Source organism: Anabrus simplex, chromosome 1, assembly GCF_040414725.1.
Source record: "Anabrus simplex isolate iqAnaSimp1 chromosome 1, ASM4041472v1, whole genome shotgun sequence".
Taxonomy (NCBI): Eukaryota; Metazoa; Arthropoda; class Insecta; order Orthoptera; family Tettigoniidae; genus Anabrus; species Anabrus simplex.
This window is the reverse complement of record NC_090265.1, coordinates 165,065,558-165,089,817: the sequence shown is the minus strand read 5'-3', so window position 1 is coordinate 165,089,817 and position 24,260 is coordinate 165,065,558. Positions and strand designations below refer to the sequence as shown.

The 24,260-nt window shown below is 39.8% G+C and overlaps 1 protein-coding gene across 1 annotated transcript in view; it reads right to left on the bottom strand.

The window, feature by feature from the left end:
- Positions 1-24,260, bottom strand: part of LOC136863457 (maltase A1) — a 69,406-nt gene that overhangs the window by 6,340 nt on the left and 38,806 nt on the right. The window contains exons 7-9 of the mRNA XM_067139867.2: positions 23,742-24,000; positions 16,443-16,638; positions 13,294-13,434 (exon numbers count right to left, since the gene is read on the bottom strand). Coding sequence (XP_066995968.2) covers positions 13,294-13,434; positions 16,443-16,638; positions 23,742-24,000 — 596 coding nt within the window. The remainder of the gene's footprint in view (positions 1-13,293; positions 13,435-16,442; positions 16,639-23,741; positions 24,001-24,260) is intronic.

Here is a 24,260-nt window from a genome sequence, read left to right as displayed (position 1 = left end):
TCAAGATATGTACGTGGGGAAGGCCTCGTTTCTGCCACTCGATGGAATACATGTGGCACCGGACAGATCCAAAGATATTTTCTTTTGTGAGTAATCTCATGAGGCATTTTACTTTCAACTGAAACACTCTCGAGATAATGTCGTGCCGATCATGGGGTTTTTGGTGTTCGAACAACTCCAAATCAATCTCTTTCCATTTGGGGTTACATGTAAAAGTTATGAACAAATCGGGCTTGCCATAGTGCCGCACATAAGTCATCGCGTCTTGGGTTTTTTCGTACATGTAACGTGGACCTCCCGTAAAGGAGGACGGTAAAATGAAAGGTTTCCCCACGTCGTTGGCATTTCCATCACTCATGATTGCATCTCGCAAGTGGATGTAGTTTTCCACACGGAGTGCTGTCTGGTTCGCTCGTATGTAACATAAGCGTTCACTTTCAATTTTGACTCCATAATCTCCTAAAATAATGCAAACTATTTAAGTCATTCTCTCGGATCATGAGCCGGTACGCATAAAAGTTCATAGCTGAAACTTTGCCCTTGCCATCAGCGTGTTTCAGTAGGAAATGGTATCCATCCTCGCCTCTAGGGAAGAGCAGTGGATATTGGAGGGCGTCATACGACCTGTGTGTTTCAGAAATTTTGGTCAGTTTGTCATCCTTTGCTTTAAGTAAAATGTCCCTCCGTTCAAACTGCTGCCCTACTATGACCGCTGCTACTTCGTTGCATGTGGGAGCATTGTAACGTCCTCTGTGAGAATTGAGAGGAATTTTGTCCGCGTGAATGATAAGTGATAAATCTCCAGATGGGTTGTTTTCGAGAGTGTTTTTGAAACTGCGGATATATGTATTGTTATTGTGCAACATATTCTGCAAACCGTTCACGAGACTGGGATTGAGAGAAGGATTATTTCTACAACGCAAGTTTGTCTCGTCGTCACCTGTAAAATATATCTGTAAAAATTTTGATTTTGATTTGTCATCAGTGTGTAAAGGTGACCCAATAAGGTGATAAACTTGCCCTTGTATCTTGAACGTCGGCATAAAATTCCCGTGACGAATGACTTGAGCGCCGAATGACGTCATTTGGAAAGCCGAGTTATATTTTCTGGTGTTTTCAAGGAATGTTTTGGAGTATTGATTTGTACCAGTCAGAAGACCGTACAGAGGCTCAGGTGGATCACGGATTTTCTCTAACTGTATTTTCCCTTTAAGGCAGCAGGTTCGAGGGGGCTCATCACGCCACTTACGAGCTTGACAGTACTGACATACTACTGTCATTGTGCCAATTAGAACAGCTGGGTCGGTGTCGTAAGCCACCTTGGGGTCGTAGTGGAAACCTGAATCTTTCTTAACTCCCCAAATTGTCAAGTTTTCAAAACTATGTTTTGAAGTTCGTAGGCGTTTCTCTCGCTCAAGGTCTTTCTCAAATATTTTACGCCGTTTGATCTTTAATTCCTCCAACCTTTTCCGTTTTTCCTCTTCAGTTTCATCCTGTATTTTATTCCTACGATATACCCTGAAATTCTGCAACCTTTTCTGTTTTTCCTCTTCAGTTTCATCACTTTTCTGTTTTTCCTCTTCAGTTTCATCATGTGTTCTATTTTTACTATACACCCTTAAATTCTCCAATCTTTTCCCTCTTTCCTCTTCAATTTCATTCTCTATTCTCTTCGTATTTTGCTTTCGTAAATTTTCCAATCTCCTCTTTCTCATCACTTGGGTCTCATTTGCAATTTTCCTTTTATTTCTTTCTCTTGAGTCCTTCAGTCTCAATTCGTGCTCTTCTTGTGTTTCGCTTCCAGTTCTCTTTTCGTTTCTTGTCCTCAAGTCGTCAAGTCTCTTTTCCCTTTCTTCCTCTGCTTCGAAATCTATCAAAGCTTCTTTCAGCCTTTTAGTAACACCCAAGGAGGCCTGTTCAGTAGGCCTACTATTTTTCCTGGTTTTGATCGGGCCTGGTCTCGCTTTCCTTGGCCTGCCCCTTTGCTGAACAGGAAGAAGAGTACGAACAGTTTGAGAGACGTCGGAGGCTTCTTTACTCGCTTCCTGATACACATCAAAATGTCCGCCACATGGGTTCCCAGAGAACCTCAACCTCCTTACGCTAGCTCCTTCTCCAAAAGACACGACCCATGCTCTATTGGCGTAAACCTCGAACTTGTATTGTGGGTACACCTCGGCAGCTGCCTGTACCTCGCAAGCAGAGCCAAAACACCCATGTTTACCCATAGCCTTTTCATACACGCAAGCATTTGGGTAGCTCATATCATCTGCTGTAAGTGTACGCATGCTGTACTCCTTCCACCTATTCACGACATGACGTACAAGCCGTCGCCTCACCTCCATGTGGCGTTCGGCGTTACCATACACACAGAATGACAGAGCCCGGAATAAACATGATCCGTCGCTCTGCATATTAACAACACGGAGATAAGCGAACGATCCACTCTCCAGTTGCACTTTCTCCATATCTCAACGACTATCTATCAAAGGTACTTTAAATATTGTAACTGAAATAAGCTACCAATTACTTCAAGTACTGTTCTGAATGCAATTAAGACACGTATATACGGACTCGAAAGGAATATAAACAAATGCCATATTGTTATTATGTCTATCTTTGGCGCAGACATCACACTTCTAAACATTCCACAATTTAATGGCACAAACGAAATCCAAGGAAAGCAGACGGTGAAGATAATAAACACCATGTTGGAGATGTGTGCGCTTTGGCGCCATCATACATACAGAAATACAGAATCCGGAATAATCATGACCCTTCTTCCTATATATGAACAGAGCTTAAATGAGTGGTTACGCCTTTAAGGGTAAAGCGATATTCCATCGCCGAGGGTTGTTATTCAAAGTTAATTGTAAGCTACTTGTGTCTTATAAGAATCTCACGATAAATAAAAATCTCAAATTTTGGCTTGTAAATGTGGAAACTGCTGAATGTACTGATTCCACCGTCTCAGGGTTTGCTTTTGTCCTGGTCCATGGCCAAATGGTTAGCGTGCTGGACTTTGGTCAGAGGGGTCTCGGGTTCGATTCGCGGCAGGGTCGGAAATTATAATCATAATTGGTTAATTTTGCTGACACGGGGGCTGGGTGTACGCGTTGCCTTCATCATCATTTCATCCTCATCACGACGCGCAGGTCGTCTACCGGAGTCAAATCAAAGGACCTGAATCTGACGAGCCTAACTTGTCCTCGGACACTAATGGCAATAAAAGGCATACGCCATTTCATTTCTTGGTTTGTTGTTAAAATGTATATATACACGCTGTTTTTCTAAGAGTTTGAATATAAATAAATATCATTATTCTCACTTATTTCCAATTATACTCCATAATATGTCGAATATGATGTTAAAAATAAATATGTATTTTCAGAAAATTTATCAGCCCAAGAAAAGGATAGATCAAGGCTTTGCAGTAAATTACGAAAAGTTAATGTTTTCTCATCTGCATAGAGAAATCTGGAATCATGGATATGTTTTTAGGCTTAGACGAATTAATTTTCTCACCTTTCAACGAAGTACAGAATTTTCATTAACGTTTTTCGTTAAAATTATTAGTCATTGCTTTGTATACAGTGTCTATTTATAGGTCTAATACATCCAAGATCAACATCTTCCTAAAACATGCCTTTACGTCCACGCAAATAGCGTCATCCTTCCACACACATGACGAACACTGCTTGCCTGGTTACGGTGTCGGAATTTTGTCCATGCAAAACTGTCCACGCTAATTTCAGATAGACACGCAGGCGGAATATACGCATTCTGCTGCTAAACGGTACGCGATATAAGGTGATTCCACCATCATCCGCAATCGTGATTGGTTTATGGGGTTGGTAAATAACATTTTCAGCGTTAGATTGAAGTGTAAAATTGGTTAGTATGAAATTTGTGTACATTTAAAACACATTACCTTATATTTCGTATACTTATGTGCAAGCTAGAATCATAAAATGAGGGTCGCATAATTATGTCTTCCTTCCACTAAGTTCAGAGTTTTCATTAACATTTTCCCTTAAAATGCTTAGCCATTTTTAGTTTAGTCTCATTTCATACGTATAATATGTAGAAAATAAACTTTTTCCGAAAACATGCATTTCCGTGTACCAAAATGGCGTACGCTACTTCTTCCATGCATATGAATTACTCAGCTTGCCAGGTTACGGTGTCCGATATTTGTTCACACAAAACTATCCATGCTGATTTCAGACAGATGAGCAGCCCACAGACGTATGCATGTTAAAAAGATGCAGTGCTGATAAACTATACGTGCCTTAAACAAAGGAATTCGCCATGAGCAGCCATGGTTAGTGATCTAAAGGGTTGGTACATGATATATTCTGGTGTGTGGACTCCTTCTGCGTTAGAGTGAGTGAGAAACATTGATTGGAGTGAAATTTGTGTATATTTTAAACACATTAGATAATATTCGCATAATTATAGGGAAGAACAACGAAATTTGGCCCGTACGTCCAATATGAATATCTTCCAAAAACATGCCTTTCCGTACACCAAAAGGTTGTCGTTCTCCACCCATATGACATAAAGGTTGGCTGGTTAGGTGTCTGACAATTGTAGATGCAAAACTGTGTTCGCTAATTTCAGATAGACACGCAGATCAAAAATATGTCCATGTTATAAAAGGATTCATGGCCCTAAAGCGTAAGGCATATCGACAAACGGATGGCGCAAATAGACACAATTTCGAGTGGTCTACAAGGTTGGTGCTACGAGATACACCCTGTACTTATGAGCGAAATTGAGTTAGAAATTTTGAATGCCGTGAAATATGTGTACAGCTTGACATATTCATTTACTGTTTGCATACGGGTACTCATGTGGGAGCAAGGGTCATGAAAATAAGTCGCATACAGCTACCGGATGACCAATGAGTGCACCGAATGTGATGATTTCATTTATTTAATAAGTATCACGTACCATAAAATATGCAGTTAAAAATTGCAGACCTCGACTTCGAGATTCACTGCCACTAAACGGTACATGATATCAACAAACGCTTTGCGCCATAAAACGCCCCCTTTATCGCTCTACATGTTTGTTTCTAAACCATTTCCTAGTATCTCCCATATTAAGGGGGTAAATTGAGTTCAAATTTTGAATAGGGTGAAATTTGGGTGCATTTTTAACATTTTACATTACATTTAGCCTACTTATGTATAAGCTAGAATCATGAAATTTGGTACACATATGTCCCTTTATCGTGCCAATGTGCGCACACAACGTGATGATCCTATCATTCTTATAAGTGTGTCAAACAATAAAATATACTTGTAAAAATCACCAAATTTACGAACAATCCAGAAATACGGCCAAATTTAACGTATAAGGGAGAGAGATACGACAAAATGTCACAGGACCAAAGTTGTAGATCACTCCGAATTGAAGGGACGTTGTGCCATCCGTTTTGTGATACGACTTACCGTTTAGCCAAAAAATAGCTCAAAAGGAATGTCTGCGCAGTCATTAAAATTGCCTCCATATTTCGATATCTTTGGGGTTAAAAAGTGAAAAATTTGAACACATTGGAATTTTTCCGTCGGTTAGGGACCAAAAGCTATAATTTCACCAAATTTCAATTGTCTACCTCGTCTCGCAGGTTGTGCCGCCATCTTGATTTTGGGGATGGGGGATAAAAATGAGGAAATTTCCGAAAATTTTTAAGCCCACGGAACCTATAGGTTATCGTTTTGGATATACTATACGACTGTGTTCTTATGCTGAGCCCAAAATTTGAGCCCCCCCAGCGTGCCCCCTTCAGGGAATTTTGAGAATTTCCGATTTTTCTAGGGATCCTGGGGTCATCAGTTTCCCTCGTACCAAGTTTCAAATTTCTGAGATTTCTGGAAGTGCCTCATTAATTCACGTCTTTTTTCATTTTTAAATATTTATATATACATCGCTCCAGCCCGACTTGCTTTTATATATATAGATAGATGACGGATAAGCATGAGCACGTTGAAAAGTGCAGACTTCCACTTCGAGATTCATATCTCCTAAACGGTTTATGATATTAAGAAACGGTTTGCGCCATCAGACGCCTCATTTATCGCTCTACATGTTTGTTTCTAAACCATTTCCTCGTATCTCCCATATTAAGGGGGTAAATTCAGTTCAAGTTTTGAATCGGGTGAAATTTGGGTGCATTTTTAACATTTTACATTACATTTTGCCTACTTATGTATAAGCTAGAATCATAAAATTTGGTACACATATGTCCCTTAATCGTGCCAATGTGCGCACACAACGTGATGATCCTATCATTCTTATAAGTGTGTCAAACAATAAAATATACTTGTAAAAATCACCAAATTTACGAACAATCCAGAAATACGGCCAAATTTAACGTATAAGGGAGAGAGATACGACAAAATGTCACAGGACCAAAGTTGTAGATCACTCCGAATTGAAGCGACATTGTGCCATCCGTTTTGTGATACGACTTACCGTTTAGCCAAAAAATAGCTCAAAAGGATTGTCTGCGCAGTCATTAAAATTGCCTCCATATTTTGATATCTTTGGGGTTAAAAAGTGAAAAATTTGAACACATTGGAATTTTCCCGTCGGTTAGGGACCAAAAGCTATAATTTCACCAAATTTCAATTGTCTACCTCGTCTCGCAGGTTGTGCCGCCATCTTGATTTGGGGGGATGGGGGATAAAAATGAGGAAATTTCCGAAAATTTTTAAGCCCACGGAACCTATAGGTTATCGTTTTGGATATACTATACGACTGTGTTCTTATGCTGAGCCCAAAATTTGAGCCCCCCCAGCGTGCCCCCTTCAGGGAATTTTGAGAATTTCCGATTTTTCTAGGGATCCTGGGGTCATCAGTTTCCCTCGTACCAAGTTTCAAATTTCTGAGATTTCTGGAAGTGCCTCATTAATTCACGTCTTTTTTCATTTTTAAATATTTATATATACATCGCTCCAGCCCGACTTGCTTTTATATATATAGATAGATGACGGATAAGCATGAGCACGTTGAAAAGTGCAGACTTCCACTTCGAGATTCATATCTCCTAAACGGTTTATGATATTAAGAAACGGTTTGCGCCATCAGACGCCTCATTTATCGCTCTACATGTTTGTTTCTAAACCATTTCCTCGTATCTCCCATATTAAGGGGGTAAATTCAGTTCAAGTTTTGAATCGGGTGAAATTTGGGTGCATTTTTAACATTTTACATTACATTTTGCCTACTTATGTATAAGCTAGAATCATAAAATTTGGTACACATATGTCCCTTAATCGTGCCAATGTGCGCACACAACGTGATGATCCTATCATTCTTATAAGTGTGTCAAACAATAAAATATACTTGTAAAAATCACCAAATTTACGAACAATCCAGAAATACGGCCAAATTTAACGTATAAGGGAGAGAGATACGACAAAATGTCACAGGACCAAAGTTGTAGATCACTCCGAATTGAAGGGACATTGTGCCATCCGTTTTGTGATACGACTTACCGTTTAGCCAAAAAATAGCTCAAAAGGATTGTCTGCGCAGTCATTAAAATTGCCTCCATATTTCGATATCTTTGGGGTTAAAAAGTGAAAAATTTGAACACATTGGAATTTTCCCGTCGGTTAGGGACCAAAAGCTATAATTTCACCAAATTTCAATTGTCTACCTCGTCTCGCAGGTTGTGCCGCCATCTTGATTTGGGGGGATGGGGGATAAAAATGAGGAAATTTCCGAAAATTTTTAAGCCCACGGAACCTATAGGTTATCGTTTTGGATATACTATACGACTGTGTTCTTATGCTGAGCCCAAAATTTGAGCCCCCCCAGCGTGCCCCCTTCAGGGAATTTTGAGAATTTCCGATTTTTCTAGGGATCCTGGGGTCATCAGTTTCCCTCGTACCAAGTTTCAAATTTCTGAGATTTCTGGAAGTGCCTCATTAATTCACGTCTTTTTTCATTTTTAAATATTTATATATACATCGCTCCAGCCCGACTTGCTTTTATATATATAGATAGATGACGGATAAGCATGAGCACGTTGAAAAGTGCAGACTTCCACTTCGAGATTCATATCTCCTAAACGGTTTATGATATTAAGAAACGGTTTGCGCCATCAGACGCCTCATTTATCGCTCTACATGTTTGTTTCTAAACCATTTCCTCGTATCTCCCATATTAAGGGGGTAAATCAGTTCAAGTTTTGAATCGGGTGAAATTTGGGTGCATTTTTAACATTTTACATTACATTTTGCCTACTTATGTATAAGCTAGAATCATGAAATTTGGTACACATATGTCCCTTAATCGTGCCAATGTGCGCACACAACGTGATGATCCTATCATTCTTATAAGTGTGTCAAACAATAAAATATACTTGTAAAAATCACCAAATTTACGAACAATCCAGAAATACGGCCAAATTTAACGTATAAGGGAGAGAGATACGACAAAATGTCACAGGACCAAAGTTGTAGATCACTCCGAATTGAAGGGACATTGTGCCATCCGTTTTGTGATACGACTTACCGTTTAGCCAAAAAATAGCTCAAAAGGAATGTCTGCGCAGTCATTAAAATTGCCTCCATATTTCGATATCTTTGGGGTTAAAAAGTGAAAAATTTGAACACATTGGAATTTTCCCGTCGGTTAGGGACCAAAAGCTATAATTTCACCAAATTTCAATTGTCTACCTCGTCTCGCAGGTTGTGCCGCCATCTTGATTTTGGGGATGGGGGATAAAAATGAGGAAATTTCCGAAAATTTTTAAGCCCACGGAACCTATAGGTTATCGTTTTGGATATACTATACGACTGTGTTCTTATGCTGAGCCCAAAATTTGAGCCCCCCCAGCGTGCCCCCTTCAGGGAATTTTGAGAATTTCCGATTTTTCTAGGGATCCTGGGGTCATCAGTTTCCCTCGTACCAAGTTTCAAATTTCTGAGATTTCTGGAAGTGCCTCATTAATTCACGTCTTTTTTCATTTTTAAATATTTATATATACATCGCTCCAGCCCGACTTGCTTTTATATATATAGATGACGGATAAGCATGACCACGTTGAAAAGTGCATACTTCCACTTCGAGATTCATATCTCCTAAACGGTTTATGATATTAAGAAACGGTTTGCGCCATCAGACGCCTCATTTATCGCTCTACATGTTTGTTTCTAAACCATTTCCTAGTAACTCCCATATTAAGGGGGTAAATTGAGTTCAAGTTTTGAATAGGGTGAAATTTGGGTGCATTTTTAACATTTTACATTACATTTTGCCTACTTATGTATAAGCTAGAATCATGAAATTTGGTACACATATGTCCCTTAATCGTGCCAATGTGCGCACACAACGTGATGATCCTATCATTCTTATAAGTGTGTCAAACAATAAAATATACTTGTAAAAATCACCAAATTTACGAACAATCCAGAAATACGGCCAAATTTAACGTATAAGGGAGAGAGATACAAACAAAATGTCACAGGACCAAAGTTGTAGATCACTCCGAATTGAAGGGACATTGTGCCATCCGTTTTGTGATACGACTTACCGTTTAGCCAAAAAATAGCTCAAAAGGAATGTCTGCGCAGTCATTAAAATTGCCTCCATATTTCGATATCTTTGGGGTTAAAAAGTGAAAAATTTGAACACATTGGAATTTTCCCGTCGGTTAGGGACCAAAAGCTATAATTTCACCAAATTTCAATTGTCTACCTCGTCTCGCAGGTTGTGCCGCCATCTTGATTTTGGGGATGGGGGATAAAAATGAGGAAATTTCCGAAAATTTTTAAGCCCACGGAACCTATAGGTTATCGTTTTGGATATACTATACGACTGTGTTCTTATGCTGAGCCCAAAATTTGAGCCCCCCCAGCGTGCCCCCTTCAGGGAATTTTGAGAATTTCCGATTTTTCTAGGGATCCTGGGGTCATCAGTTTCCCTCGTACCAAGTTTCAAATTTCTGAGATTTCTGGAAGTGCCTCATTAATTCACGTCTTTTTTCATTTTTAAATATTTATATATACATCGCTCCAGCCCGACTTGCTTTTATATATATAGATGACGGATAAGCATGAGCACGTTGAAAAGTGCAGACTTCCACTTCGAGATTCATATCTCCTAAACGGTTTATGATATTAAGGAACGGTTTGCGCCATCAGACGACTCATTTATCGCTCTACATGTTTGTTTCTAAACCATTTCCTCGTATCTCCCATATTAAGGGGGTAAATTCAGTTCAAGTTTTGAATCGGGTGAAATTTGGGTGCATTTTTAACATTTTACATTACATTTTGCCTACTTATGTATAAGCTAGAATCATGAAATTTGGTACACATATGTCCCTTAATCGTGCCAATGTGCGCACACAACGTGATGATCCTATCATTCTTATAAGTGTGTCAAACAATAAAATATACTTGTAAAAATCACCAAATTTACGAACAATCCAGAAATACGGCCAAATTTAACGTATAAGGGAGAGAGATACGACAAAATGTCACAGGACCAAAGTTGTAGATCACTCCGAATTGAAGGGACATTGTGCCATCCGTTTTGTGATACGACTTACCGTTTAGCCAAAAAATAGCTCAAAAGGAATGTCTGCGCAGTCATTAAAATTGCCTCCATATTTCGATATCTTTGGGGTTAAAAAGTGAAAAATTTGAACACATTGGAATTTTCCCGTCGGTTAGGGACCAAAAGCTATAATTTCACCAAATTTCAATTGTCTACCTCGTCTCGCAGGTTGTGCCGCCATCTTGATTTTGGGGATGGGGGATAAAAATGAGGAAATTTCCGAAAATTTTTAAGCCCACGGAACCTATAGGTTATCGTTTTGGATATACTATACGACTGTGTTCTTATGCTGAGCCCAAAATTTGAGCCCCCCCAGCGTGCCCCCTTCAGGGAATTTTGAGAATTTCCGATTTTTCTAGGGATCCTGGGGTCATCAGTTTCCCTCGTACCAAGTTTCAAATTTCTGAGATTTCTGGAAGTGCCTCATTAATTCACGTCTTTTTTCATTTTTAAATATTTATATATACATCGCTCCAGCCCGACTTGCTTTTATATATATAGATAGATGACGGATAAGCATGAGCACGTTGAAAAGTGCAGACTTCCACTTCGAGATTCATATCTCCTAAACGGTTTATGATATTAAGAAACGGTTTGCGCCATCAGACGCCTCATTTATCGCTCTACATGTTTGTTTCTAAACCATTTCCTCGTATCTCCCATATTAAGGGGGTAAATTCAGTTCAAGTTTTGAATCGGGTGAAATTTGGGTGCATTTTTAACATTTTACATTACATTTTGCCTACTTATGTATAAGCTAGAATCATAAAATTTGGTACACATATGTCCCTTAATCGTGCCAATGTGCGCACACAACGTGATGATCCTATCATTCTTATAAGTGTGTCAAACAATAAAATATACTTGTAAAAATCACCAAATTTACGAACAATCCAGAAATACGGCCAAATTTAACGTATAAGGGAGAGAGATACGACAAAATGTCACAGGACCAAAGTTGTAGATCACTCCGAATTGAAGGGACATTGTGCCATCCGTTTTGTGATACGACTTACCGTTTAGCCAAAAAATAGCTCAAAAGGATTGTCTGCGCAGTCATTAAAATTGCCTCCATATTTTGATATCTTTGGGGTTAAAAAGTGAAAAATTTGAACACATTGGAATTTTCCCGTCGGTTAGGGACCAAAAGCTATAATTTCACCAAATTTCAATTGTCTACCTCGTCTCGCAGGTTGTGCCGCCATCTTGATTTGGGGGGATGGGGGATAAAAATGAGGAAATTTCCGAAAATTTTTAAGCCCACGGAACCTATAGGTTATCGTTTTGGATATACTATACGACTGTGTTCTTATGCTGAGCCCAAAATTTGAGCCCCCCCAGCGTGCCCCCTTCAGGGAATTTTGAGAATTTCCGATTTTTCTAGGGATCCTGGGGTCATCAGTTTCCCTCGTACCAAGTTTCAAATTTCTGAGATTTCTGGAAGTGCCTCATTAATTCACGTCTTTTTTCATTTTTAAATATTTATATATACATCGCTCCAGCCCGACTTGCTTTTATATATATAGATAAACCGTTTGAATTGCATTTATGAAAATAATATAATAATAATGTTATTTGTTTTACGTCCCACTAACTAGTTTTTAAGGTCTTCGGAGACGCCGAGGTGCCGGAATTTAGTCGCGCGGGAGTTCTTTTAGGTACCAGTAAATCTACCGACACGAGGCTGATGTATTTGAGCACCTTCAAATACCACCGGACTGAGCCAGGATCGAACCTGCCAAGTTGGGGTCAGAAGGCCAGCGCCTTAACCGTCTGAGCCACTCAGCCCGGCAATAATATATCAAGGCATTCTCTATGTGTAATGATGTGTTAGTATGAACTCGTCACCGTACCCTATTATCATGCAGAGCTTCTTCCAAAGTATTCATTCCTTAGTTAACGTTTACCTCCCCGTCATACGTCTTCCCACACCAATAGAAACTCTCAATACATTTGTATGTATTACTGTAAATCCGCATTGAGAGTAAGGTTTGTGTATACACATAGTATACATACTTCAACATTGCAATGAGTCCAAAGAAGTGGTAAATTAAAATTTTCTATTAAAGTAGAAGACGTTTTCTGCTTGATAAAAATCTATACACAGTCTGCCGTATTGCGAATGGGTTTATAAATGGAAACGCGTGACTTGGACCGCTCGACCTGAATAGGTACCTCCCATCATAAAAAAACTACCGTATTTGATGAGCGGAGATGTGTCCAAAGGAAATGAAATGGCGTATGGCTTTTAGTGGCGGAAGTGTCCGAGGATATTTTTGGCTCGCCAAGTGCAGGTCTTTTGATTTGATTCCCGTAGACGACCTGCGCGTCGTGATGGGGATGAAATGTTGTTGAAGACGACACATACACCAAGCTCCCAAGCCAGAGAAATTAACCAGTGATGTTTAAAACTCCCGACCCTGCCTGGAATCGAACCCGGGACCGCTCTAACCAAAGACCAGCACACTAATCATTTAGCCATGGAGTCGTGTCCAAAGGAGGAATAGTTAATTACAAGCTGGCATCTGAATAGTCGGTGATCACTATTGTGTTAAAGTGTGTCCTTCGAGAATCGGGACTGACCAGTCATCTGAAGACTCATCGGTAGAAAGGGAATCTGCTCGAACAGGTGCAATTAGCACAAAAATAATGAAAACTATTCTTCACAATTGATAGGTGAACTGTGCTCATTATTAGCTTGCTTGTACTCACCCTTCAGAGAGTGCTGAGTTGCTGCTGCTAACGTACACATCCAGGCTGTCACTATTAATGCCAAATTTGTTACTCAGGTCAACTGACACGTCGTTCCCTCCAAGATTAATTACTACCACGTATACGCTGCTCTCCAATGTCCTGTAAACAACATGCATTTTAATATTTTAACATGAAGATTTAAAAGTAAGGAACGAATTAATATGGGTCTCTGATTGGTGAATCTGGAGTAATGTAGACTATACAGTGGGTCACTTTAATATTCGGACAACACAGATAATGGAATGTTTCCTGACATAATTCGTTCGCAAACAAATGTGTATACAACAAAAATGCGTCCAATAATTCTTGTGTATTTAGCGCATGTATCACAACGAAATTAAATGTCAGGGGAATTGGTGAAGTGTTCTGATAGTGATAGAAAAGGAAATAATGAGATACTACACATCATTTTAATATTCGGACACGTCATCGTTACTCCATTTGCGCGTGACTACCTGACCCAGCTGCGGCAAGGAAGAAACTTAAGGAGTAGGATACGTATCCCTGAACTTCACTGCAGTGAGCAGCGCTGTACATAACGACAGGGATTAGTCTGTGCGTCCAATGGGGCGCAAAGGCAGAAACACAAAGTTTGAACAGCGCCAACCGGTTATTTTTCACAATGCAAAGGGGCGCAGTTGCAGAGATATTGCGCGAATGTTGTGTATGAGTAAGAGTACTGTCAATGACATTGTACGGCGATTTACAGAAGAGGACAGGATTCCGTCTATATCGCAAACGGGTCAACCGAAAAAGCTAACTGATCGTGAAGAAAGACTTCTCTTAAAAAAAATAGGAAACGATCCTAAACTGAGTGCGCCACAATTTGCATGGGAGTTAGAAGAGGAAGCTGGCAAATCAGTGCACCCTGAAACTGTGCGCCGGACTCTTCGAAAGGCCGGATTTAACGGGAGGGTGTCGAGGAAAAAGCCATTCATCAGTGAAGTGAACCGAAGGAAAAGATTGAAGTTTCCCTTGCAATATGTACACAAGGACACAGAATAGCGGAAACATGTGTTATTTTGTGATGCGAGCAAATTTAATATTTATGGATCGGATGGGAGGAGAATGGTTTGGTGCAAACCGAATGACGAATTAAAACCGAAACATTTGCAACCAACTGCCAAACATGGAGGCGGGAATGCAATGGTATGGGCGTGCTTTTCGTCTGCTGGAGTGGGTGAAATGTCGTTTATTGAACATACAATAGACCATAAACAGTAACTAGCCATCCTGAAGCAGAATTTACACCAAAGTGCTACAAAGCTTGCGATCAGGGACACATTTCATTTCTATCAAGATAATGATCCCAAGCATAAAACGTGGAATGTCCGAATGTGGCTATTGTTCAACTGCCCAAAGGTGCTTGAAACTCCACCCCATAGCCAGGATCTCATTCCCATTGTGAATTTATGGAGTGTACTTGACAAGAGAGCGAGGAAGTCCAAAATAACCTCAAAGAAGGAACTGCAAGGAAGACTGATACGAGAATGGGCTAATATTAGCCCTAAGGACACGGAAAAGTTAGCTTGTTCTATGCAACAACGACTGAATGCCGTCATAAAACAACGTGGCAATGCCACCAGGTACTAGATTGGTTTGAGTTCCATGTTACGCTACCGTTTCGGTCATTATGATCCTTGTGTTCGAATATTAAAGTGGTTTTGTTATGTGATAAGGTGACGACTTTTTTTTTTATCTACAAGTCATTTTTGTTCTGATACACTTGTATTATTATGTAATCATATTGGAAACATTGGTGTTTTGTATTCTCAAACTGTATGCTCAAGAAAATACAAATATAATGTTCAGATTGTCACTTGCCATCCGATGTCCGAATATTAAGGTAATTCACTGTATTTCAGAGTTCAGTTCTAAAAATACGTAGTAGTCTGTTTATTTCAAATATTTTCTGCAGGAGAGTCAGATGAGTCTAATACAGGGAAATAAAATACAATATTAATAAACTACTAAGCAAATATCAACAATATTTTTTCCAAAATACAGAGACAGTGTAATGTCATAAATTTACTCAATGAATCGGCTGTGCCTATGAATTTTTTAAAAATATGCTACGTGTGTAAGGTCTCTTAGCCATATCTTACGTAGCATCTTACAGCAATGGTATGTACCTACACTTCCCAGTATAATGCAAACGCCGTACAAGGGGTATTAAGCAAGGCCCAGATCAAAACCACTGCAGCCGGGACAGTTCGTAGTATAGGCCACGGCCGTCCACCCCCCTCACCTTCTACCGCACATCTCCTTCACCGTAACAAATCTCCTGACCTGAGAGACGGCTTAACCGTCTAACAGGCCCGCCTCCCCCTTCAGGGGAGGAATGAAAACGTTTAGTAGAAGTAGTGGTAAACCACCGAACTCTTTTGAGTAATAATTTTATTGGTTACTATACCCTACAAATGACATCCACCTCTATAGCTGTCACAAGGGAATTCGAATTAAGTGTACAAATATCACTTAAAATATTCCATTACCAGTAGTGTGACACAGGTGTCATGTTAGTGGACTGCCTAAAAATTTCAGCGTTGCAGTAGTGCTGCAGTCAGGCAGGAATTATATTGTACGGTTCCTATGACTCAATTCATTTATCTTTATCTGGTAACACTAAGTACGTCACAGGGTTTATAACATGCCAAGAACAATGACATGGGGGATAAGATTTTTGGCCGTTCTTCAAAAATTAACTGTGCCGGGATCGAGCCTCAAAATTTCGGATTTTTAGTCGGACACTCTACGACGGATCTACCGAGGAAGTGACAACATACGGAGCATAGTTCTTTCGTGTATTTGTAGCCTCCATCCCAAGGCAAAATGATTTTACTTTACACATTAGCACAGGAAAATGAAAACAACGAGCATGATTCTGATGGACTGCATATTAATATGCGTCTGGGAGGCATGACCAGTCTTAAGGGAAATAATGGATAGGAAGAGCATTGTCACATACGCGGTATTTGTTCCTCAGCGACGATATAACATTTTGTACCGAAATTTCTAACAATACGCTATCTTGCAGACTTGATATAATGTTATTTAACTCGTTCCTTTTACAAGACTTCCGAAATCATTTAATATAATTCACTCACCTGGCAAACGAGAGCACGTTAGTGTCAACAACAAGAGTTGTAAGATCTCCATTTTGTACCACGGGATCTTTACGAGCTTCAGCAAGCTTCTTGTAGATGTTGAGGTGGCTCTTAGGGTCTTTCAGCTGAGCTTCAACGTTCAGAGTTTTATAGTTCTGATTCACTGGGAGCCACGTGGTATCGGCAGTAGAAAATCCTGTAAAGGGTACATTTTTATCAAGATTCTGAAAGTGGTACATTTGGAGTGCATTACATTTTCAGTAACTAACATATCATTTGTTATAAATGATCCCCTCATCATATGAGATTTTGGTAAAAAGGATGTTAATAAATTCAGAACTTCATAACCCTAAAATGTTTGTTGTGAATATTCTTTTGGCAGAAGGTATGGAAAAGGGAACAACCTTGCTGATTAGTTTACTCAGCAAGTTTCCTTATTATTTGAAACAAAAAGAATGATAAAACTACAATATTTTAAGTGGTTCGTAACTAACTCTTCGGGGAGGTAACCTCAAATTAATAATGATAACAAATTATGCTGCTGAAAATGTTTAACATAATAAAATTGCACCATAGTTTTTAAGATTCAATCAGACTTTCTCTGGGAAGACATTTATGGCCTTTATATGTGCATGGAAACTTCGAAAAATGTTACACAGATCATTTTTGTTCTACTTTCCCATATAATATTTTTTTACATGTTGCATTACGTCGTACCGACACAGATAGGTCTTATGGCGAAGATGGGGCAGGAAAAAGCTGGGAGTGGGAAGGAAGCGGCCATGGCCTTGAAATGGCGTATATCTTTTAGTGCCGGGATTGTCCGAGGACAAGTTCGGCTCGCCAGATGCAGGTCATTTGATTTTACGCCCGTAGGCAACCTGTTCGTCGTGATGAGGATGAAATGGTGACGAAGACGACTCACACACTAGGGTGGGCCTAAAAAACTCGATTTATTTTTGCCAAGTCGTAATACCGCGGAAAAGTTGCGAATTGGGGAGAATAAAATGGGGTATAAAAAGAAATAAAATAGGTTCATTTTTCCGGTCGCGCACGTGCTCGAAATTTTTGCCGAAATTCGGAAAAATGTAAATTTTTTCAATAATTTTCTACCTTGCTTAACTTGTCGATATTTAAATGTAATAGCTCTTACTCGAACCAATAATGCTTTAGAAAAAAGGATGGTTCAAATCGGTTAAAGTTCTTCGCTCGCACAACAGCCGTCAAATCTAACAAAGTCTCGGGCTCGTCGTAACTCGCTCAGGTCAAAGACCCTGACGCTCCGCCCACCTACCACTCTCGCCACCTCGCCGCGCCATTGTTGTGTCAGTCTGCACTTAACCCTCCTGTTTGATGTGTGTTTCATTCGCTCTTCCAGATACTATTGTGGCATTTGCATCTACTGTATTTCGATGTTTGTTTGGTGTTATGATATTTTTGTGTAGCTTTGTGACTTAACGGTGGTACACTATTGCTGTCCCTAAGAAACTCATCACAAGACAGGTATTTGATTGCCCTGTATTTGGTGCACCTAAAGACTTTCCATCAAACAAGCTTCCAACTGTGAGGACTTGATTCGGTGTTGTTCACGGTAGAGATACCACTTAGCGCTTAAAGTTAATAAGAGCATCAGTTTTTCACACGTTGCCAGTACAGTAGCTAACAAATTAATTGGTTTGTATCAGAAAGCATCCATCCCAATGGTTACAGATAAGAGAATTGTGCAACGTATAAAAGCGTTGCATGAAACATATTACAGCATTCGAAAATCATATACTCGGGATAAAAATAAAGATTCTTTTAAGCAGAAAATTGACGAGTTTTAGCAAAAATGCTCATTGCTTTTTGACGTAGCGGCTTGCAAATTTCCCATTGTTGTTAACGGCATTTGTAACAGAACCCCTGATTTATTAAAATGCGAAGTAACTGTCAACTGTGATCGTGCAAAATCAAACAAAGTACCTGCTATTGATTTAAGATTTGTTTACTTATTATGAGCATACGGAATAGGAAAAATTGGAGGGTTGGACGTGTCTGAAAGAAAAAAAATTGAATCATTGGAAAGGAGATCGCGTGAGAGCCATTTAAGTGTGAATGATGAATCTGTATCTCATCTGTTAAAAATGCAATTAACAACATTGGGGCATTTTCAAGCCTCTACGTCAAAAAGCTATGAGCATTTTTGCTTAAACTCGTCAATTTTCTGCTTAAACGAATCTTTATTCTTATCCCGAATATATGATTTGCGAATACTGTAATATTTATCATGCATCGCTTTTATAAGTTGCACAATTCTCGTATTTGTAACCATTGGGATGGATGCTTTCTGATACAAACGAATTATTTTGTTACCTACTATACTGGCAACGCGTGAAAAACTGAAGGTCTTATTAACTTTAAGCGCCAAGTGGTATCTCTACCGTGAACAACACCGAATCACGTTCTCACAGTAGGAAGCTTGTTTGATGGAAAGTCTTTAGGTGCACCAAATATAGGGCAATCAAATACCTGTCTTATGATGAGTTTCTTAGGTACAGCCATAGTATACCACAGTTAAGTCACAAAGCTACACAAAAATATCATAACACCAAACAAACATCGAAATACAGTAGATGCAAATGCCTCAATAGTATCTGGAAGAGCGAATGAAACACACATCAAACAGTGGGGTTAAGTGCAGACTGACACAACAATGGCGCGGCGAGGTGGCGAGAGTGGTAGGTGGGCGGAGCGTCAGGGTCTTTGACCCGAGCGAGTTACGATGAGCCCGAGAATTTGTTAGATTTGACTAAGAGTCGACTGGAGCTATTGCATTTAATTATTGACAGGATAAGCAAGGTAGACAATTATCGTAAAAATATACATGTTTCCGAATTCGGCCAAGTTTAGAGCACGTGCGTGACCGGAAGAAATGAACCTATTTTGTTTCGTTTTTGCCCCGTTTTATTCTCCCCAATGCGCAGCTTTTCCTCGGTATTACGACTTGGAAATAAGAATTCGAGTTTTTTGGCCCACCCTAACATACACCCAGCCCCCGTGCCAGCGAAATTAACCAATTAAGGTTAAAATTCCTGACCCTGCCGGGAATCGAACCCGGGACACCTGTGACCAAAGGCCAGCACGCTAACCATTTAGCCATGGAGCCGGACGGCCGTTGTCTTAATTAATTTACAGCCCCAGCATATGCTGGCGTGAAAATGGGAAACCACGGAAAACCATCTTCAGAGCTGCCGACAGTGGGGTTCGAACCCACTATCTCCCGAATACTTTATACTGGCCGCACTTAAGCGACTGCAGCTATCAAACTCGGTAGAAAATTGAAACAGTTACACACATAATGTTGGTTCTACATTTTCATAGACAAATTCTAGGCCTGGAATTGTCTGGCAAACCACAACAAAAGAACGAACAGGAACACACACAACGGGACCCGCACAATCTTTGCAGTCCAGTAAAAGCGACTCGTTAGCACACATTAAACATTTTTCGAATAAATCCGAACGCTCGTTCGAATGAGTGGGGAGTGGGATAAACTAACAGTGTTTCTAAAGGAGATTTTTCGTGAGTATTTTCTTACCTACGTTATATTCCAGATATGTATTTTTGTGGCATCAAATAGGGTGACTCGTCTCCGGTGGAACTCCACTATTACTATGTTAACGATCGCTGTTAATTCCTGTTTGGACAGGGAGGGGGGTTAGAATACACCCGTATTATCCTCTGCCTGCTGTAAGGGGTGACTAAAAATAGACCTCAGTATCTCAACGTGGGATCGTTTACAGCAATTACAGTAAATCTTCTTAAAAAAGGCAAGGTATGACAATGGTATATACGCAGGGTGATTACAAATTCCTATTACACGCTTCCAGGGGTTGTTCTTTTGGGATAAGGACCCAGGTATAAGAACGCTCCGCCTCTATGCTACAAGTAAAACTATATGGAATCAAGAAAAAGAATCTTTCCTTCTGCTGTATGAAAGGCAATTCATCTGATAACAGGTGAAGTGCGTACGCTATATCACGATTACCTTGATGTCATTTTTCTTTTTAATATACAGTACATAACAGTCTTTTTTTTACCGAGCTCGATAGCTGCAGTTGCTTAAGTGCAGCCAGTATCCAGTAATCGGAAGATAATGGGTTCGAGCCCAACTGTCGGCAGCCCTAAAGATGGTTTTCCGTGCTTTCCTCTTTTCACAACAGTAAAATGTCGGGGCTGTACCTTAATTAAGGCCACGGCCGCTTCCCTCCACTTCCTAGGCCTTTCCTCTCCCATCGTCATCATAAGACATATCTGTGTCGGTGCGACGTAAAACAAAATAGCAAAAAAATAAAATTAAGAAAAGCAGTCTTGTTTGCACACCAACTTTTTGCAACTAAATAACGGTTAAACTTTTGTATACAATTATTGTGTTGTTTTTTATTGCCCATATCGTAATGGATACAATAATAAACAATTTAAATAATAAAAAAACAGGTCTGTGATCTTACAATTTAACACAAATACAAGCAATGTACCAAAACCGGGCGTTTCATCGTGCAACAATCTTATTTGTACTCTTACAGAAGAAAATGAAAATTTCACTCAAAAACACGTGTTACCTTGGATTTAATACCCCGATGAGCATCCCATGGCCTTGATAACTGCCTTTCACCTTCACTGCATGGAATGAAGCAGTTTTTTACATCTTTCTGGGTCAGTTTTATCCCATTCTTCGTTAATTATACTTCTTACTTGCTCAAATGATTGAAGTTTCCTTGCATGAGCCCTTCTTTTTAGAACGACCCACAAATGTTCTGTACGGTCCAAGTCAGGGGATTTGGCAGGAGTTCGCAGTTGCATTCGTACGTTCCATATCAATCACTGCTTGCAAATATCAGCTGTGTGCTTGGGGTCTTTGTCTTGCTGAAAGATGTAGCGAGACCCCAACCACATTTTTACTGCACTCTGTTTGACATTGTTCTTTAAATTGTTTAAATAACCTCATCTGTCCATGATGTCATTGATGATTTCGATATTTTCCACTCTACAAGACGGCATACACCCCCAAATCTTAATTGATCCACCTCCATGTTTTACTATGGGTAGTGCATTTGCAGGTTTATTGGCTGTATTTACTTTTATCCATATATAGCTGTTCCCATCCGAACCGTATAGAGATATTTTGGTCTCATCTGACCAAATATTTTTGTTCCAGGACATACAATCCTTGTTTTCATACTCTCTGCATAATTTCATTCTGGCTTGTCGATTCTTTTAGTAACAAACGGCCTTTTCCGTGTCCGTCTACCGCGATAGTCATATTTCCGCAATACCCTACGAATTGTATGACTTGATATTTTCTTCTCCGTACTTCGTGCTTCCTTCCAGCATTACGTGGATCTTACGCGCACTTAATTGTGGATTCTGTTTTACTTGTTATATGACGTTCATCTCGCATATTCAGTATCTTTTCTTATGCTTTTCTTTGCAAATTCTTTGTGGTTCCTCTATATCTGAATTTGTTCAACACATAGTGTATTGTGGAATGCGGTTTATTTACTTTGCGTCCAATTTCACGCAGAGAATACCCTTGCAATCAAAGAGATAAAATTACATTTTTGAGTTCGTCACTTAACTCTGTTCTTTTACCCATTGTGCAACTCACGGCCTGGTGCACTAACTGCGAAACTATACACACTAGCACAGCACAGATACACACCAGCTAACTAGCAGTGTTCCCGAGCGAATACGAGGTAGTGAACGTGTACAAACAAGACTGTTGCAAGCAAGTAAGCCTCCACACAACATATTTCACTCATATTCTTTAAAAATTATGTACCGAGACTTTCGATCGCTAACATCAAGTTCGCTGCACCTTGTTTAATAATTTATCCAAGTCTCGTGCATTGGTTTTGTACTATTTAGAAATTATAAAGACATTATATCTGATAAATTGGGCGTACAAACAAGACTGTGATGCACTGTATTCTGACTTCCTGTTTCGGTATTCATTTAGTCACTCAGTCACTGAGGAATACGATGGAGTACAGCATGGCTAAATCGTTTTGCGGCTACACCGAAATGTTGTCAATTTACGGTGATGCGGAGCGCAATGGGAAAGTTAATCAACGCCGGTATGAAGAGAAGACAGTTGGGAACAGTTATATACACAGTTAAAAGGGACAACTGTGGTGCTCCAAAGGGTGCCGTATTCTCGGCGTAGAAGACATACTAATTCGACAACTACTCGAGGTATTACTCGTGACATGCATTTCCTTCAAAGCATTGCTCGGTGTGTTCTGCATTAACAATTACACTCTTTCCGCTCGAATAGGGTACATGTAATAGGTCAGGCCGATTCTGCGTCACATGCAGACTTCAGTACCTGGTTCCTACGCAGTGGCAAGGAAGAGGCCTTTCGATCCACGAAAACCTTCAAACCACACATTCACATGAATTTCAGCAACAGTTGGCCATCAACGTATTGGGAGGTAACGTCGATGATCGTTTTACAAGGCCGTCATCTTTTCATTCTTGCCCAGCGGTTCCCAGGTACTCGACCCTCCTGTAAAAGGAAATAGTGGTGTTCTTGGACCGTGTGATTTCGAAGATCCGTACGCAAACGCGGGATCAGCACAATTTCGCACGGCATACTTTGCTCAACGTCCGACAGCATCTCGACATAACATACGGGGAAAGGTGGAGAGGTCGAGTTGGACAAATTGGTTGGTCGCCATTATCGCCGAATTTAGCTACTCTCAGTATTGTTCTATGGGGCCATATCTGAACTCTTCTAGAGCCCGGAGATAATCTGCTTGTACGCCTTCTGGTTGCAGCATAGGGGATTAGAAAACACCAGTCATTTTTGAGCCTGTGTACCAAAATATGCTTTACAGATACAGTGAGCACATGGAAGGAGGTAGTTGCACACATCAAGCAGTTCTTGTAGTGTAGGGGAGGCTGTCGATTGAAACTATTTATATTCGTCCTGTATTTCAGAATGATGGCTAACGTCCCTGGTCACTCCTAGTGGTCAATAATGTTAGTATATCCCAGGAAGTACTCGACAAGCATCGACATGTTTATCCTCCTAAGAAATCTGCGGAACGTTTGTCAACACGATTATAAAATAGAAATTTTAAATCCCAGGGAGAACCATAGTTTTGTTGTGAAGATGAAAAGGAAAAAAGGAAAAAAGGAAAAGAAAAAGAAAATTATTTCGGATGGTGGGTTAAGAGAGAGATTGAAATAATACAAATAATTTTAAAGATACGACAGTGAAAAGAAGATAAAGTCTCCAACGCATACAGTAATTACCTGCATTCTTTGAATCATCCCATTGGAAAGGGCTTCTTTCGAAATCTCTAGATTTATCTTGGAAATGATCCTCCCCAGCTATGCAGCCCTGTGGATCCTTTCCCTCGTCGAAGGTTATATCTCTGTTGTCGGTCATACCAATTTCTTCTCCATCATATGTTATGGCGGTACCTGGTAAGAGTGTTACCAGCATGTTCATGGTATCGACGTAGTTGGTACCTAAACGAGTTGCCACTCTGCTGTTGTCATGGTTACCAACCTAACAAAAACAAACGAAATTGTATTCAGACATTTACAACAGGTTCGAGTGCTCTTCATGAAACGCTCGTTATATGAGGGGAAAGAGTTTAATATGTGTGCACTCTTGAAAATCATCAATGAACGACTGCGTTAAATATTTCGTTAATATGAAAGGTACAAAAGATTACACAGCTTCAGTCAGTTTTTCTTATAACTAATAAGATACAGTATATTGATACATCGTCCGAGTAAATTCATAGAACACCTTTCTTTGTCTTG